This window comes from Pollicipes pollicipes, unplaced genomic scaffold, assembly GCF_011947565.3.
Source record: "Pollicipes pollicipes isolate AB1234 unplaced genomic scaffold, Ppol_2.1 Scaffold_4881;HRSCAF=5763_pilon_pilon_pilon, whole genome shotgun sequence".
Classification (NCBI taxonomy): domain Eukaryota; kingdom Metazoa; phylum Arthropoda; class Thecostraca; order Pollicipedomorpha; family Pollicipedidae; genus Pollicipes; species Pollicipes pollicipes.
In genome coordinates, this window is record NW_023596576.1 from 6,553,758 (window position 1) to 6,568,164 (window position 14,407).

Genomic DNA, 14,407 nt, shown 5'->3' on the forward strand with positions numbered 1-14,407 from the left:
ATTTCGAATATGATGTCATCAATATTCATTGACCTAAGAGTGTAAGTATACGACGGGAGTCATTTGACTTATAAGCACTGAAATATCTTGATATATTTTATTGGTCTCAAAACTCATATTATATCTTGGTTGCTTGCTCAATTTTACCATGGAGGTATTTTTACTTTTTTCCTGACGTCGTTTAGTAGCCTCAGCTGACTTCAAACGACAGCGACCTTCATAGATATGCCGCACCTGTACGCGCATTTGTACCAGTGTGAATGTTAGTCTAGGCGGTTAGTGGGGCCTTGGTAATAGGGCTGTGGGGTGTGAATTTGAGGTGAGAGGTTTGTGGTTTCGTGTACATGAATATGCCTATGTTTTTGAAGAATAGTCACGCTACGATTTAACCAAGAACGATTGGAAATCAATAGCAGGCTGGTCTCAGACCACGTCAAGTTTGCGCATAAGGTGTGTTGAGCTTATTATTGGATTGTAATTGGTACATCCGTGAATTTTAAGATGTCTTCAGCTTGGCATTGAACTTAACATCGCATGAAATCAGGCGAATTATAGAAAAAAACAAACATTGTAGCGTTTGGTTAGGCAGACACCAGCTGTGAAAATTATTGACAAATTTGTGTGTGGCCAAAGTCTACCAGCGGCCTCAGTGATTCGTTGCACCACTCACCATGTTAATCTCTTAGGAAAGTCTTCTGCCTGTCCTTCCACCACATGACTGTTTTTGGGTGCTGGGTTTATGTCCCAGAAACCAAGCTGAAGTGATCTGTGGTTAACATCCAACCATCAAGGATAGTCAGGGTGGTGTGGGGAGTGAGTCAGACATAGACATTCCCTGGTGATAATTTCAGAAGCTTAAATATACTGTTGCAATGCGGGTTCTGCTTCTTTGTATCAGAGGTATGGATTTCCTGAAAATTAGAGACCTTAAATGTTAAAGTGACCTTTTTAATGAAATGTGTGAAAGGGGCATCCCACATTTATATGTGGGTTTAAACAGAAATGGCAATCTTGATGATCATTTAATGCAGTTCACAGTTCTGCCCTCTTACAACCTAAACCTCTCTAGTTTATAAGCTACATGCCTGTGAAAATGTGCAGACAATTTCAAGGTCACCCAGGCAAAAATGGCATCATAATGACAGCATTTAAATTCTGCTACTCCATTTTTCATGCTGCATTAAGGCAAAAAATTGCTGGGTTTGAATAGTAAACATCTTGGAGCAAAATTTCCAGATATAACTGACATCAGTTTGCTCTCCATGTTTTGCAAGGTGTGGCAGTGTAATCAAATGCTGTCATCTGGAGCATATTTACTGAGCAGGAAATTGGGTTATGTAGAATGTTCCTTCCGACTTAAAAACAAAAAAGTTAGGAGTGAGGTTACTGCATTATATCTCATGCTTGCTTCAATATCTTCAAATGTGTAGCATTCCTTTGGATAAATAGATATGTTAGAATGGCCTATAGGATAAGTTTTAAAACAATTTGATCATTCTTAGCAGATAAGATGTCATATATCTATACATATGTGTGACATGTGTATATATATATATATATGTATATATATATGTATATAATACTATATAATTATATAATAGATCATTATATATATATATGTATATATATCTGTCATATGTCCTATGCTATATGTCATTTGCCTATGCAATGTCTGAATGGTCTTTAGTAATAGTTATAAAATAATTGTACTATCCCTAGCACATAATATGTCATAGGTCGCCTTGCAGGTTGTGCAGAACCAAATTGGAAAACCATAACATTTGTTAGTCTTAGCATCTTAAATGTCTTAAATGGCCAAAGCCATCATGCAGAAGAGGATGGAGAACAATGATTCTGGACAGCTCCTGCTCCTGGAAAGAACAGGCAGTCCAATGAACAATAGTTTGGAGCTACTCATGTTCTGTTGTGACATTCTCACTTCAGCCAAAAAAACAATGCTACTAGGGTATCACAGGAATAGTCATGAGATCACCTCTGTCATCTACAAGGAACATTTTAAAGACATTATGATAGGAAACCACCCCACTTAAACCATCAGTGTGACTGTGATAGGTCACTGACACCTTCATCCTCTTGACTACATCAGGAAGGTGTAACAAAGTTCCTTGAGGGGGGCCTGGAGCCATTTATCCAGCACACTGCAGAACCCGGAGGAAGATAACAGGCTACTCTTTCTTGATGTCAGAGTTGGGAGACAAAAACAGGTTTATAACACCAGTGTACTGGAAACCTACACTACCCAGTACCTGCCTGAACTTTCAGTCACACAACCCAGACACAGTCAAGAAAGGCATCTTAATATGTATTTGACAGATAGGTAAAGATAAATAAGAAAGCAGTAAGCCACACAATGGGAATGTTCTGTAGGAATGGGTGCCTGAAAGGCTTTTTGGATTAGAAACCCAAAGAGCATGCTTGACAAACAGGGCAGCTATTCAAGAAGTTGATGGCAATGATATCATTACTTTATAATGCATGCTTGTCAGAAAAGATGGTGGGAACAGTTGTGATGACCTAACTCCTGTTTGTATCTTAGTGATTCCAAGGAGAAAATTTGGGCCACACATGTGTGCATGCATCGCTGGAGCCAAATGCCATGCCATTGGTTAGGACCCAGGCAACAGCTGACAAATGGTGAAAAATTAACTGGCTGAAACATTGTATGCATTCTAATACAACAGATGAGAATGGTAGCCAAGGCAATTATAAATCTGAAGTCATGGGATGATTAATTTGTGACTTATTTGAAACAGTGCTTTTAGATCTGAGACATATGTGTAAATTCTGATTTCAGGTTGTCTTTAAAATGTCTGTGAGGTGTGGTGTGTTTTTCACAGATGGCTAGTATCAGTGAGATATGTGAGAGTACGCGGATGGCCCGTGAGATGGCTCTGTTGGGCAACTACGAGTCGGCCACTGTATACTACCAGGGAGTGGTGCAGCAGATCCACCGGCTGCTGCAGAGCATACAGGACCCATCCAGGAAGCTCAAGTGGCAGCAGGTTGCTACCTCATTTGTTATTTATATCTGGATTCTCTGCATGCCTGGCTTTCCAAGTATTTTGTGACATGTTGCATGTATATTTGGCAGTTGTCACAGTATATTTGAATTTGGGGCACATATGGAACCTGTCATTTTTTAAGTGAACTGTCGTCTCATCTCTCATCTCATCATCATCTCATCATCATGTCATGTCATCTTATGCCTGTACTGAACAATCACATATCTTGGTATGTTCTTTTACTCTCCAATTGTCTCACTGCTGTTGTGTATATTTCCCCAGCTGAGCCGTTGTCCCCACTGACGTGGCGTGCCCGGCCGCAGGTACAGCAGCACATTGCTCGCGAGTACGAGCAGGTGAACGGCATCACGCACACCCTGAGTCTGTTCCGCGCCGACAGCCACGACAGCAGGCCCATCGGTGAGCAGCGCTGGCCCGGCGCTCGTGTGGCCTCCAGGCGTCAACTGGCTTTGTTCGGGCATGGTTGTGGAAGCGCGAGTCTGTGATCAGCAGCGGGAGGGACTGGCATGATATTTGACAGGTCATCGTCCCCCCAACACACTCACCAGGATGTGGGAAATGCAGGACTCCGGGGTCGTGATGAAAAATTGAGGAGGAATGTCCAATGGGGACTATTCTCCTATTGCTCAGCATCCAGACTGGAAGTCAGTATAAGAAAATCCCATAACAGCAATGTATAAAGAGGGGCGCTGTGGTGGCTCGTGGATGCTGTTCTGCAGTGCCTTCGTTCTGAGGGCTCCCTCTGTTGTCCGGCGAATCTGGTCGGCTGATCACCGGGCCCCACGCATAAAATGAACCACGGCGTTTGGGTCGGCCTGCTTCACTGCCAACGTTGGAGTGTGGCCAAGGAGATCTGGCTTAGCTTCTTGATAGAGCTGGCGGTCACGTATAGGGTACTCAGTGTCTTCCAGCGCCCCATACCCTGGGCACAGGCCGTCGTTGCGAAGTCCGCTCCACCGGATCGGCGTAGCACGGGGCAGCGGGCGTTAGTTGGTGCGGACTTGAGGAGCACCGCGTGCTCATGAGTGAACCAGCCATTCTCATGCTCCAGACTTAAGCCCCGGTCGGTCTTCTGTGGACGTGCTCGGGCGACACGGTCGTGTGGCAGATGCCCCACCAGTTCTTCAGCCACGCGCTTTGGAGAGCTGAGATAGCTGCGGAAGCTATTGGAGGTCGATGCGTACATTGCTTTGGAGCTGGAGCCCCCCTCCCCCCCCCATTGCCTGCTTTCCCCGCTTTTTCATTGCCCTTGATTTTCGCGTGGCCCGGAACGCTGGCAACTTGGACGTTGTTTTCATGACGACTCAGGATGGCTAAGGATCGCCCTATCTTTGAGATGGTTCCTGAGCCATTGTTTCTCGGGCCTCTGCTGAGATGGGAGACGAGGGAGAGTGAGTTCGTGCAGAATCGGAAGCGCTTGATTGCCTTTTGGGAGTCAGCTGCGTCCTGAGCCGCCGCCGCTGGAGGCGCCACCTGCCCTGATCGGCATGGGCCTCCCCACCAGTCAGTGGGTACGCTCGGAGGACCCGGGTAAACTAGATGCTGCCGGCTGCGGCATGGCTGCGACTGCGCTTGCCACCACCGCTCTTCTGGTGTCCGGAGAGTCGATCCGCCTCGTGCTCCTGCCCCGATGTGTCGAACACGGCGGTGCCGGTCCTGGTACGCAGCCAAGGGGGCCGCTTGGGCAGTGAAGTCCCTTCGCGTGGGAGGCCTTCCAACCCGACGACCGCCGCTAGGGACAAATGGCACCTGTCAGGGTCTCCTGCTTCGGAAGGCGGCGTTTGGTCTGCCGTTTGATCGAGCGGTGGGATAGGGCCTCAAGTGTTACGCACGGAAGTCACCCTTGCAGAGTCGGCCCGCTGCTGGATCTGGTCTGGTGGTAACTTCGCCGCTTGAAACTTCACTTGTCCCGGGCTCCCAAGGCGTGTTGTGACGCAAACAATCCGCGTAGTAACACGCGCGTCGCCACTGAGGCTGACGCCAGCCGTGTGCCCCGCGCGCAGGCACCTCGCTGCGCGCCTCGTCGTTCGAGGAGCCCACGCGAGATCCGGACGTGTGGCCGCCGCCGCCGCCCCGCGACCCGGACGTCTGGCCGGCGCCCACCACCTCAGAGCACAAGTCAGTCTCCGCCGCGCCCGGCCGCCCGCCATGTCGACCACGTCACAGTGATGGAGGCCGCGGCCTTGCTGGCTCGCTCGCCCACTTACCTGTTTCCGACTGTTGATCGGCGGGCTGAGCCAGCTTAGCTTAGCTCAACGGATCATGAGCATCACCAGCTGTCCCTCTGTTGCTCGCTCTCGCCAGTCGGTCAGAGCCCAGTCGTGCTGGTGGTTTCTCGAGCACCACACGTGGCCACGCTGTGAGCTCGGGCTTCGCGTTTATCCCACGCTCGGGCGTGTTTCCCTTTGACGTCCGTGTCTACTCCCTAATACCTGTATCTCCTTGATGCCCGTGTCTGTCCTCTTATGCTTGTGTTCTCCCTCCTGCTTTCCGTGTTCTAGTCTCCCGTGACGTCCGTGTCTTTCCCTGACGCGCGTGTCCGCTCCGTAGCGCCCGTGTCTCCCCTTTACTCCCGTGTCTGCCTTGACATCCCTGGCTGCCCCTGACGTCTGTACAGGCAGCCGCCGCAGGTGCGACCCGTGCGTGGCCCGAAAAAGGCCGCCGACTCGAAGCCTCCATCGCGCAACTCGCGCAGCGGCGGTGGCGCCTCCAAGCGGACGGGTGGTGGAACCTCGAAGGCGCGCCGTGAGGACAGCAAGAGCAGCGACCGGCGCGCCAAGGGCGGCAAGGACGACAAGAAGACTGATGATAAGGTGGGGTTTGTTGTGGGCGTGTGCAGAGACATTGGAGGTCTCCCGAGTTGGTGGTCAATATCGATTGCTCGTTATTTATTTCCAGTCAACACCCATAGGCTAAATGTTAAATTATCAGACAGTTGTAGGGTCCCAGCCACTTCTGCCTCCCCCTAGCTCTCGCACCCCGCGGTGCGTGGATATCAGTTGGTAAAACGCGTGTGAGCTGAAGCTGATTTCCTTGTTATAATCCCGGGGCTGCCGACTTTTGAAGGAGTACGGGCCACTTTAAGTGCAAAACAGCGGTGGAAAAACCTCTTCCCAGTTTATGGTGTTGGGGTGGGTATTCCAGGATTTATATTTTGAGGTTATCGCGGCACGCGAAAATGGGCTGCATTATTGCGTCCCGACAGCATACAACTTACTCACCGATGGGTCTTTGGTGCTGGCAGTGCGGCTCCGTTGGTGACGTCACCCACCGGTCTCGGTGCCGGGCCGTCATCACTCCGCTGGCCGTGTCCCGCTGTCAGCCTCGGCCTCCAGTCGCGCGCTGGCGTCGTCACCCTGTGAGACGCCGCCTCAACGGGGGCCTGACGGCGGCCCGCGCCCCGCCGCCGCAGGGCTCGGAGAAGGGTGCCGACGGCAAGGAGGCGGGCGCCGAGGGCGGGGCCGAGGACGACGAGGAGAAGCGGTTCGACCCGTCCGGCTACGACCGCGACCTGGTCGAAATGCTGGAGCGCGACATCGTGCAGAAGAACCCGGACGTGCGCTGGGACGACATCGCCGACCTGCACGAGGCCAAGCGGCTGCTGGAGGAGGCCGTCGTGCTGCCCATGTGGATGCCGGACTTCTTCAAGGTAGGTGCGGCCACGTCTGCTCCCCTGGTGCTCGAGATGGTGCTCCCCTGGTGGCCGAGGTGGTGCTTCGCTGGTAGTCGAGGTGGTGCTCCCCTGGTGGTCGAGATGGTGCTCCCCTGGTGGTCGAGGTGGTGTTTCCCTGGTGGCCGAAGTGGTGCTTCCCTGGTGGTCGAGATGGTGTTCCCCTGGTGGCCGAGGTGGTGCTCCCCTGGTGGTCGAGATGGTGCTCCCCTGGTGGCCGAGGTGGTGCGCCCCTGGTGGTCGAGGTAGTGTTTCCCTGGTGGCCGAGATGGTGCTCCCCTGGTGGTAGAGGTGGTGTTCCCCTGGTGGCCGAGGTGGTGCTTCGCTGGTGGTCGACGTGGCGCTCCCGTGGTGGTACAGTGGCCCGTCTTAGTGAGCGCCACCACACTGCGAAGGTGGTTCGACGGCGATTTGTGGTTGCGGCAAGTAACCTTGATGGTTGTCTCGATTGTGTTTTCTTGTCACTGGAAAACCTTCGGAACAAAGGGAACTGCACGGTTGTCACATGCGGAGGTGTCCAATTTAGCGACTTGTTTTTGTCGGATCCCCGTCCATAAGTTCTTTAACCGCTTCCTCCGCCCAACTCCAACCCAACCAAACTTTTACTATCCATGACATGTGCGGTAGCGGCACCGCACTGTTGCCGTCTCTGCCCTGTTCCTGCCCCGGAATGTGCGCCCGATATGGCAGTGCTCTCCGACCGGCGCTGCCATGACCCCCCCCCCCTTTGTCACTTTCGGCAGGGTATCCGGCGTCCGTGGAAGGGTGTGTTGATGGTGGGCCCGCCCGGCACGGGCAAGACCATGCTGGCCAAGGCGGTGGCCACCGAGTGCGGCACCACCTTCTTCAACGTCTCCTCCTCCACGCTGACCTCCAAGTACCGCGGCGAGTCGGAGAAGCTGGTCCGCCTGCTGTTCGAGATGGTGTGTGGCGGGTGGGGCCGGTGACACTCGGCATGGGCGATGCGCCAAGGAGCAGCAAGGCCGTGTCGGACCGACTGGTGCCGGCTAACGGCGCTTCTGAGCTGATGGTAGCGTAGTGTCGCCTTTGCGTTAGGTGTGGCGCTTGTAGCGTGGGATCACGTGTCTAACGGGATTTTCTATTGCACCACGACTTTGAACTGATCGTGACTTCTGCGTGTCGAACTAGGTGGACGCGTGCCCCGTCCACACCGTCACCTGCGGCTGTCGTCCACAGGCACGGTTCTACGCCCCGTCCACCATCTTCGTGGACGAGATAGACTCGCTGTGCTCGCGGCGAGGCTCTGAGACGGAGCACGAGGCCTCGCGGCGGGTACGTGGCTGGGGCGATCGCGGCGCTTGGCGCCCCGTGGAGACGGGCCGCGGCGTGCCGCCACACGGCCCTGTGCTCACGGAACCGGGGGTGGGGCTCTGTCGGGCACTCAGTGATCAGTAAGCGAAGGCTATGCGTCCGGTCTTGACTGTCGACATCGGCGTTTTCATGCGTTGTGAGAATCGGAGGTCCGCGAAACAAAGGCGCTGAAAGACCTCAGATTCGGAGTGGCTGCACCGTGTCGGCTTCGTGTCGATGGTCCACGGCTGTCCCCAGCAATTTGACGCGTTGTGACGCCCGCCTGCCGCCGTCAGCCGGCCCGCCGAGCGGGGCGGGGTGGAGCGGACGGCAGCCGCGCTGTGACGCCCGCCTGCCGCCGTCCGCCGGCCCGCCGAGCGGGGCGGGGCGGGACGGAGCGGACGGCAGCCGCGTTGTGACGCCCGCCTGCCGCCGTCCGCAGGTGAAGTCTGAGCTGCTGATGCAGATGGACGGCATCAGCTCGTCGCAGGACGACCCGGGCAAGATCGTGATGGTGCTGGCCGCCACCAACTTCCCCTGGGACATCGACGAGGCGCTGCGTCGTCGCCTGGAGAAGCGCATCTACATCCCACTGCCCAACAGTGAGTGGGGCGGTCCGGCGCGGCTGGAGGTGGGCTGACGGGTGTCTGTGGTGTGTCGGTCGGTGCGTGCCCGCCGCCTCCTCCGAGGTGCAGGGCGATGGTGTAATTGCCATCTACACCGTGTTCACTGCAGGTCACACAACCACGCTGTACGGATTTGTGGATGGTTGTAAGAACAGGGCGGTGGTGGGAGCGGGAGGGGGGACTGTTGGTAAATTCACTGGCGGAAGGACATAGGCGAGACACAATAGTTAACTCGCTGCCCTTCGCTGAGTGTGTCCCTGTCCGGTGAGTGCGGGTATTATACACTAGTTTCAAGCATTGGTGGAACCTCGTGTCTCGGTGAGAGACCTAATGCCCCTTCCCTCGTACTATGCGCCACCCGAATGTCGTAGCGCACTAAGGGGGACCAGGAGAAACTGCCCCCCCCCCCCCCACATTAAAGACCGGTTTCTCTCCCCCACGGTACCATTTCATCAGTTCCACCCCGAGGTGCAGCACTGAGGTGGGCCAGGCGTCGCCGCTCAGGATGGGTCGCGGCGGCGCTTTGACGGAGCGTCCTCGTGCTGCTGTCCGCAGGTAACGGTCGGGAGGCGCTGCTGCGGATCAACCTGCGGGAGGTGGAGGCGGACCCGACGCTGGACTTGAAGGTCGTGGCCGATCAGCTGGACGGATACTCGGGGGCCGACATCACCAACGTCTGCAGGTGGGGGCAAGCATGCGCCGCGAGCGCGGGCGAGCATGCAGACGGGGTCGGTCTGTCGCCCTGACCTGCCATGTTTAGGGTTCGTGCGGCTCGACCTCAGCTGTGGGAGCTCATTCCAGCTCCCCGTGGCTGCCGTATTGTATCGCTGGTGGCCGCTGTCCACCCCCTCCCCTCCCCGCGACCGTGACTGTGGCCGTGACCGCCGCCTGGCGGCCCGCCCGGTCCGTATGTGACGCTGGCGGCTCATGCGGCAGGGACGCGTCCATGATGTCGATGCGCCGCAAGATCGCCGGCCTACGTCCGGAGGAGATCCGCGCCCTGCCCAAGGAGGAGCTTGAGCTGCCCGTCACCGACCACGACTTCAGCGAGGCCATCGCCCGATGCAACAAGTCCGTCTCGGCCGCCGACCTCGACAAGTACGAGAGCTGGATGCGCGAGTTCGGCTCCAGCTAGGAGGCGGGCGCACGCCGCCCTGGCGCTCCGCACACGTCGACGGGTGCGGGGTTGTGGAGCGGCCAACGACGTCTGGCTGACTGAGTCACTGCCCGTAGGCCAGCGGACAGAGAAGACTGACACACGTCTGGGACGTGAGCGGCGTCTGGCTGACTGGGTCGCTGCTCACAGGCCAGCGGGCGGAGAAGGCTGACGCACGTCTGGGACGTGAGCGGCGTCTGGCTGACTGGGTCGCTGCTCACAGGCCAGCGGGCGGAGAAGGCTGACGCACGTCTGGGACGTGAGGCGCCGGTAGAAGCGAGTTATGTTGTTTCCAAACCCTTTATACACTGGACGGCACTGTGATACTAACGAACTAGCACCATCTTTGCTCACTGACTTATTTAATAATTTAATATAGAGCTTTGTAGCATTCTGCCACGGGGTATAAGGGTGGTTGTGAATCTGTGAGTGTATTGTTGCTTAAAATTTTGAGGTGAGTTCGGCATGAGTGATGCATATTAAACTTAACTTACAGTTTGAAGTAAAGTAAAACATTGAGTATACATTCCTGCAACGGGACACAATTGTTGACAGCGTCATCACTCATTCACAGATAAACGCGCATTCTGGAAACGAAATGTAGGTTTTTGTCTTTTGTATGTTAGCACACATTTACGTCTAATAAAAACACTATAGCAAATGCTGGTTTTTTATGATGTACCATCGGCATGCATGGGGGTAACAAGCATGGCACAAACCACGTACCTTCCTTCAGTCTCGTCCCGAGCGCGATACCCCTGCCCCGGACTGCATCACACCCTCACCAAAAAAGTACAAAAATGAAAAACACTCCGCGCACTCTGACATATAGGACCAATGTGCTCTCCGTTGGAGGAGGACGGCACTATCCGGCAACGGTAACAACGGAAGAGATTCAATCGCTATCATATTACCAAAACGTCAGGAAGACAGTTAGAGTGAGGCTAACACGGCAGTACGTGAAGGGCGTCCCCGATCACTGGCGGCCGGGTGGCGCGTGCGGCGCGCGGCGCGTCCGGGCGTCCCAGGAGCGGCGCTCGCCGCACGTGCGCACCGCCTACTGGGCCTTGCCGGCGCCGCGCACCCGCCACGCGGCCAGCAGCCGGCTGGAGAAGAGCAGCGAGAAGGCGTGCACCTGCAGTGCCGCCAGCAGGAACGCCAGGTTGATCATGGAGTACGGGTACCCCTGCCGAGAGCACGGGCGTCAGAGACGACTGCGTACAGCACCGTTCCGGTCCGGCAGCAGCTACACTCGTACGACACGCCTCGCCAGCACGCTGCTGTCAGATGTTTATGTTGTACACTGTGCCACACAGCCGTAACGATATATGGTGAGGGGTTCAATCGACCAAGCGGTCAGGCAGAACGGGTGTGGCAGCGACAGCACCAACCTTCACTCGGGTAACTACAATATCAGCATTTCGTCGTAGTGCCGCCTAGTCCCAGTACCTTCGTTTTTTGGTAGCTTCAGTATGCCACGTTTTCCCAGTGCCATTCCACCCATGCATGGGATCCTAGAAAACTCTCCATTGTCTCGCGAGCACGGGTTTACCCGACGTCGCGCCGTTACCTGCCAGACCAGCTGGCCCTCCGCCGAGCCACTGGACGCGAACCGGTAGACGTCGGGCAGGTAGTAGCAGAGCGCAAACAGCGCAGGCGCCAGACCGAGGGCGACGATGCCACCTGCAGGCCATGCCAATCATAGCTCCAGGTGCTAGGGGAGTTCTATCAGGGTGTTTTGACCAGATGGCTGCCCAACACATCAACTTTCAGAACTCAACTTTGCTAGGACCAGGCAGAAACTGCTGTTAAAAAGCAGATTTGAATCCCATCAGAAGCAAAAAAGCAGACATTTTCCCAATGTTGCACCTTTTATCTGGTTGAAGATGTTGTAATTTGAAGGACTGACATGGTCACTGCTTAATACCACCACATCAAATGTGCCACTACCAAGGCCCATGTTAAGACTAGCATGTATGGAACTATCATATAGCATAATGAACAAATGAAGAGCAATGCCGCACAAGTAATACTGCACATGAAATACCATGACAACCAGCAGGTACCACAGCTTTCCACAGGCTCAACCCAAATTGAGTCAGCCTGATCTGTATCAGTGACTAGGATGTTTGAAGCATGTATCATGGAAAAATATGGATAAAATAGTGACTGGAATCAATGGCCTCATCCAGCACCCCTGTCATGTACTAAACCATTCCCTGACAACATTACAACTCACCAGCATAAACCTGAAGCAGAAGAGTGTTGTTCTTCTTGCAAGCAGACCAGGCAAAGAGAGAATATAACATGCAGAAGCTCCATACATATTCCCACTTCAAAGGCTGGAAATGCCACACATTGGACATGGTTAAATTTACCTCAGGTTGCATAACATTGTGTTGACTATTTTGCAAAAGATATACCAAATGCAAAAAGCATGTTTTGCCACAGAATACAAAAATTACAAATCCAACACACTTACAAAAATAAGCCAATGAAATTCTTAAGAACTTGCATGTCAACTGTTGTTTCACGAAGGTAACATGTTCAATGGGTGGTTTCTACATATGATACTAGCAGTCTTTCATACTGATGGTACAAACCTGGGGTATCTCAAGTTCCTCAATTTCCAGGATGAATATGTTCAACTTGTCCAGAATATCTGGTGACATTTTAATGAGCATAACAATGAAGAGAAGCAGATGAAGAAACAGGCAGAACTTCAGTCTTGTTTTTGCCTGAACACTGTAAAGAAAATAGAGGTTATTAATAATATGTCAGAAGTTCTTAATAAGATAAATAATAATATAATAGCTTCAAGTGTGGAAAACTTCCAGACATAAGATGACATGATATTGGGGCAGGATGGCTCAGATAATGAGAAGGCATTATATCAGCTAGGACCAGGTAAAGCTTGAACCCTCACTTACTTGCTGCATCTCAATAACCTTACATTTTATCCCTTATCCTCTCCTTGTCACCCCACTTTTGGTCCTCCTTGATCCTGCTGATGGTGACTCACACAGGAAAAGCCATATGTTGTGGTAGCATCAAGTGGTCAAATATCAATGCATCCGAAATTTGAGGGCTGAACCAGTCTTCAAGAAGTAGCAGTTCTTAGCCAGGTTGACTGGGGCAAGGTTAGGGCAAATAAAATATTCTGTGACAGGTTTGTTAAACTTTATGGCAGGATCCCTGCAATGAGAGGACATGCTATTCTTGGGCACCTCACACCACCTCAAAGCATAGTGGCTTAGTCAAAGCAACAAATTTTGTGATGTGATCAAGGCTGTTTTGAGGTTACCCATGATAGGAGAGGGTACCTCTAAAGGCTGTCCCAAATGTAGCTTGGAAACTCTCAGAGCTATTTGCAGGCCGTAGGATTAGCATGTGGGGGACAGATAAGTTCCCAACACTGCACCCAGCTTTCAGAAATGCTTGATGTTGGCTCAAGACTTGCTTTATTCCATTCTATGAACCATCATACTCCAATATCCAATTTGCCAATGAATGTTAAAAGGGTTAACCAAAATTTTCCTTGTTACCACACCCATGAACTTTAAATTCTTAGCTCCCTTTAAACCAATGCCCAATAACAGTGGGGAAAATTTGGTCACCTATCACACCAATGACCAATGACAGTGGGGTAAAATATGATTCTGTTGCACTAGCTGCAGCCAAATTCCAGCATTCTATGCATTTCACAAGCTTTTACCAACGCAGTACTGTAAACCGGAATGGGTATAGAAGGGCCTGGAAATTCATATGCTTGATTTTTTAACATTGTTGGAAGCTGTGCAGTTGTCTCCAAAATCGATAAACACGGAACGTAAGCCTTAATCACTCACCTAACTTGATACTGCGAAGCAACTTTCTGCCGGTGAAGAAAGTCCCGTCCGTCCGTTCCCATGACAGTAGGGCCATTTTTAGACGCCATGATCCTCTGCCTGTGAGGACAAAGTCAATATTTTGCTATTTTGGCCCAACTGTAGCAACACCTATCTGTCTCAAAGTACTGGGAGCAAATAAACAGCTGCTGCCGAATGCCGCGCGTTCGCCAGATTATGTCCGCCGCAGCTAACTAAAACACTGCTGATGATTGTGCATACAGAGTTTTTTCGTGTCAGGATATGAATCGGTGTAAAACCGCTATCACTAAATACCCTACGACATTCCTGCAATAACTGGGAAGAAAGCGTTTGTAGCTCAAGACTTTGTTCTGGGAAATTTGCCACGCCTCATAATCGCCACTCTGGGTTGCAACGAGAACGCCGTATGAGTCACACCAGCCACGGGCAGTGCAGCCACCGAAAGGCTGCCGCCGCACCGTACACCAGGAAAGCAGAACCAGTTCCCCACGTGACGAGGTGAGATTTGTTGGCTGCTGCACGTAAACGCACCGGTGTCTAGAACACCCACCGCCGCTCTTTGGCTCCTGTTGAACCGAGGTGCGGGAGCACCTGACTGCGGCGGAAAGGTCGGTAGATGGAGAGCGTGAAGTCGGCAATCATTTACAGGGACGAGAGGTGGAGGCTAATTGAACGCCGGAGGCGAGTTGAATACGCGACAGAGGGAATGAGAGGAATATGGAGAAGAAATT

General features: G+C 52.9%; 2 protein-coding genes across 3 annotated transcripts; one reads left to right on the top strand and one right to left on the bottom strand.

Moving 5' to 3' along the window:
- The first annotated feature begins 233 nt into the window (after nucleotides 1-233).
- LOC119101215 (katanin p60 ATPase-containing subunit A-like 1) lies at nucleotides 234-9,971 on the top strand. 2 transcript variants are annotated; one of them, XM_037224506.1, is made up of 11 exons: nucleotides 234-319; nucleotides 2,859-3,023; nucleotides 3,347-3,443; nucleotides 5,048-5,162; nucleotides 5,662-5,857; nucleotides 6,457-6,693; nucleotides 7,458-7,637; nucleotides 7,912-8,007; nucleotides 8,468-8,627; nucleotides 9,207-9,333; nucleotides 9,588-9,971. In XM_037224506.1, exons 2-11 carry the CDS (start codon nucleotides 2,859-2,861, stop codon nucleotides 9,784-9,786), a joined length of 1,572 nt encoding a protein of 523 aa, XP_037080401.1. In that variant the 5' UTR covers nucleotides 234-319; the 3' UTR covers nucleotides 9,787-9,971. The 2 variants fall into 2 exon arrangements, with proteins under 2 accessions (XP_037080401.1, XP_037080403.1); XM_037224508.1 differs by lacking the exon at nucleotides 234-319 and adding an exon at nucleotides 329-450.
- A 10-nt stretch (nucleotides 9,972-9,981) lies between these two features.
- LOC119101216 (protein jagunal) lies at nucleotides 9,982-13,814 on the bottom strand. Its single transcript, XM_037224509.1, has 5 exons — nucleotides 13,656-13,814; nucleotides 12,411-12,552; nucleotides 12,047-12,149; nucleotides 11,378-11,490; nucleotides 9,982-10,993 (listed from the first exon to the last, which is right to left on the bottom strand). Exons 1-5 carry the CDS (start codon nucleotides 13,742-13,744, stop codon nucleotides 10,865-10,867), a joined length of 576 nt encoding a protein of 191 aa, XP_037080404.1. The 5' UTR covers nucleotides 13,745-13,814; the 3' UTR covers nucleotides 9,982-10,864.
- Nucleotides 13,815-14,407: the final 593 nt, after the last annotated feature.

Bases quoted from the DNA above. Each gene is read 5' to 3' on its own strand.
- LOC119101215 (XM_037224506.1), top strand. From the start codon at position 2,859: ATGGCTAGTATCAGTGAGATATGTGAGAGTACGCGGATGGCCCGTGAG. The intron at 3,024-3,346 runs GTTGCTACCTCA...GCCCGGCCGCAG, and splicing joins GGAAGCTCAAGTGGCAGCAG to GTACAGCAGCACATTGCTCG. The intron at 3,444-5,047 runs GTGAGCAGCGCT...CCCCGCGCGCAG, and splicing joins CCACGACAGCAGGCCCATCG to GCACCTCGCTGCGCGCCTCG.
- LOC119101216 (XM_037224509.1), bottom strand. From the start codon at position 13,744: ATGGCGTCTAAAAATGGCCCTACTGTCATGGGAACGGACGGACGGGAC. The intron at 11,491-12,046 runs GTGAGTTGTAAT...CATGGCCTGCAG, and splicing joins TCTGCTTCAGGTTTATGCTG to GTGGCATCGTCGCCCTCGGT. The intron at 10,994-11,377 runs GTAACGGCGCGA...TGCTCTCGGCAG, and splicing joins AGGGCCAGCTGGTCTGGCAG to GGGTACCCGTACTCCATGAT.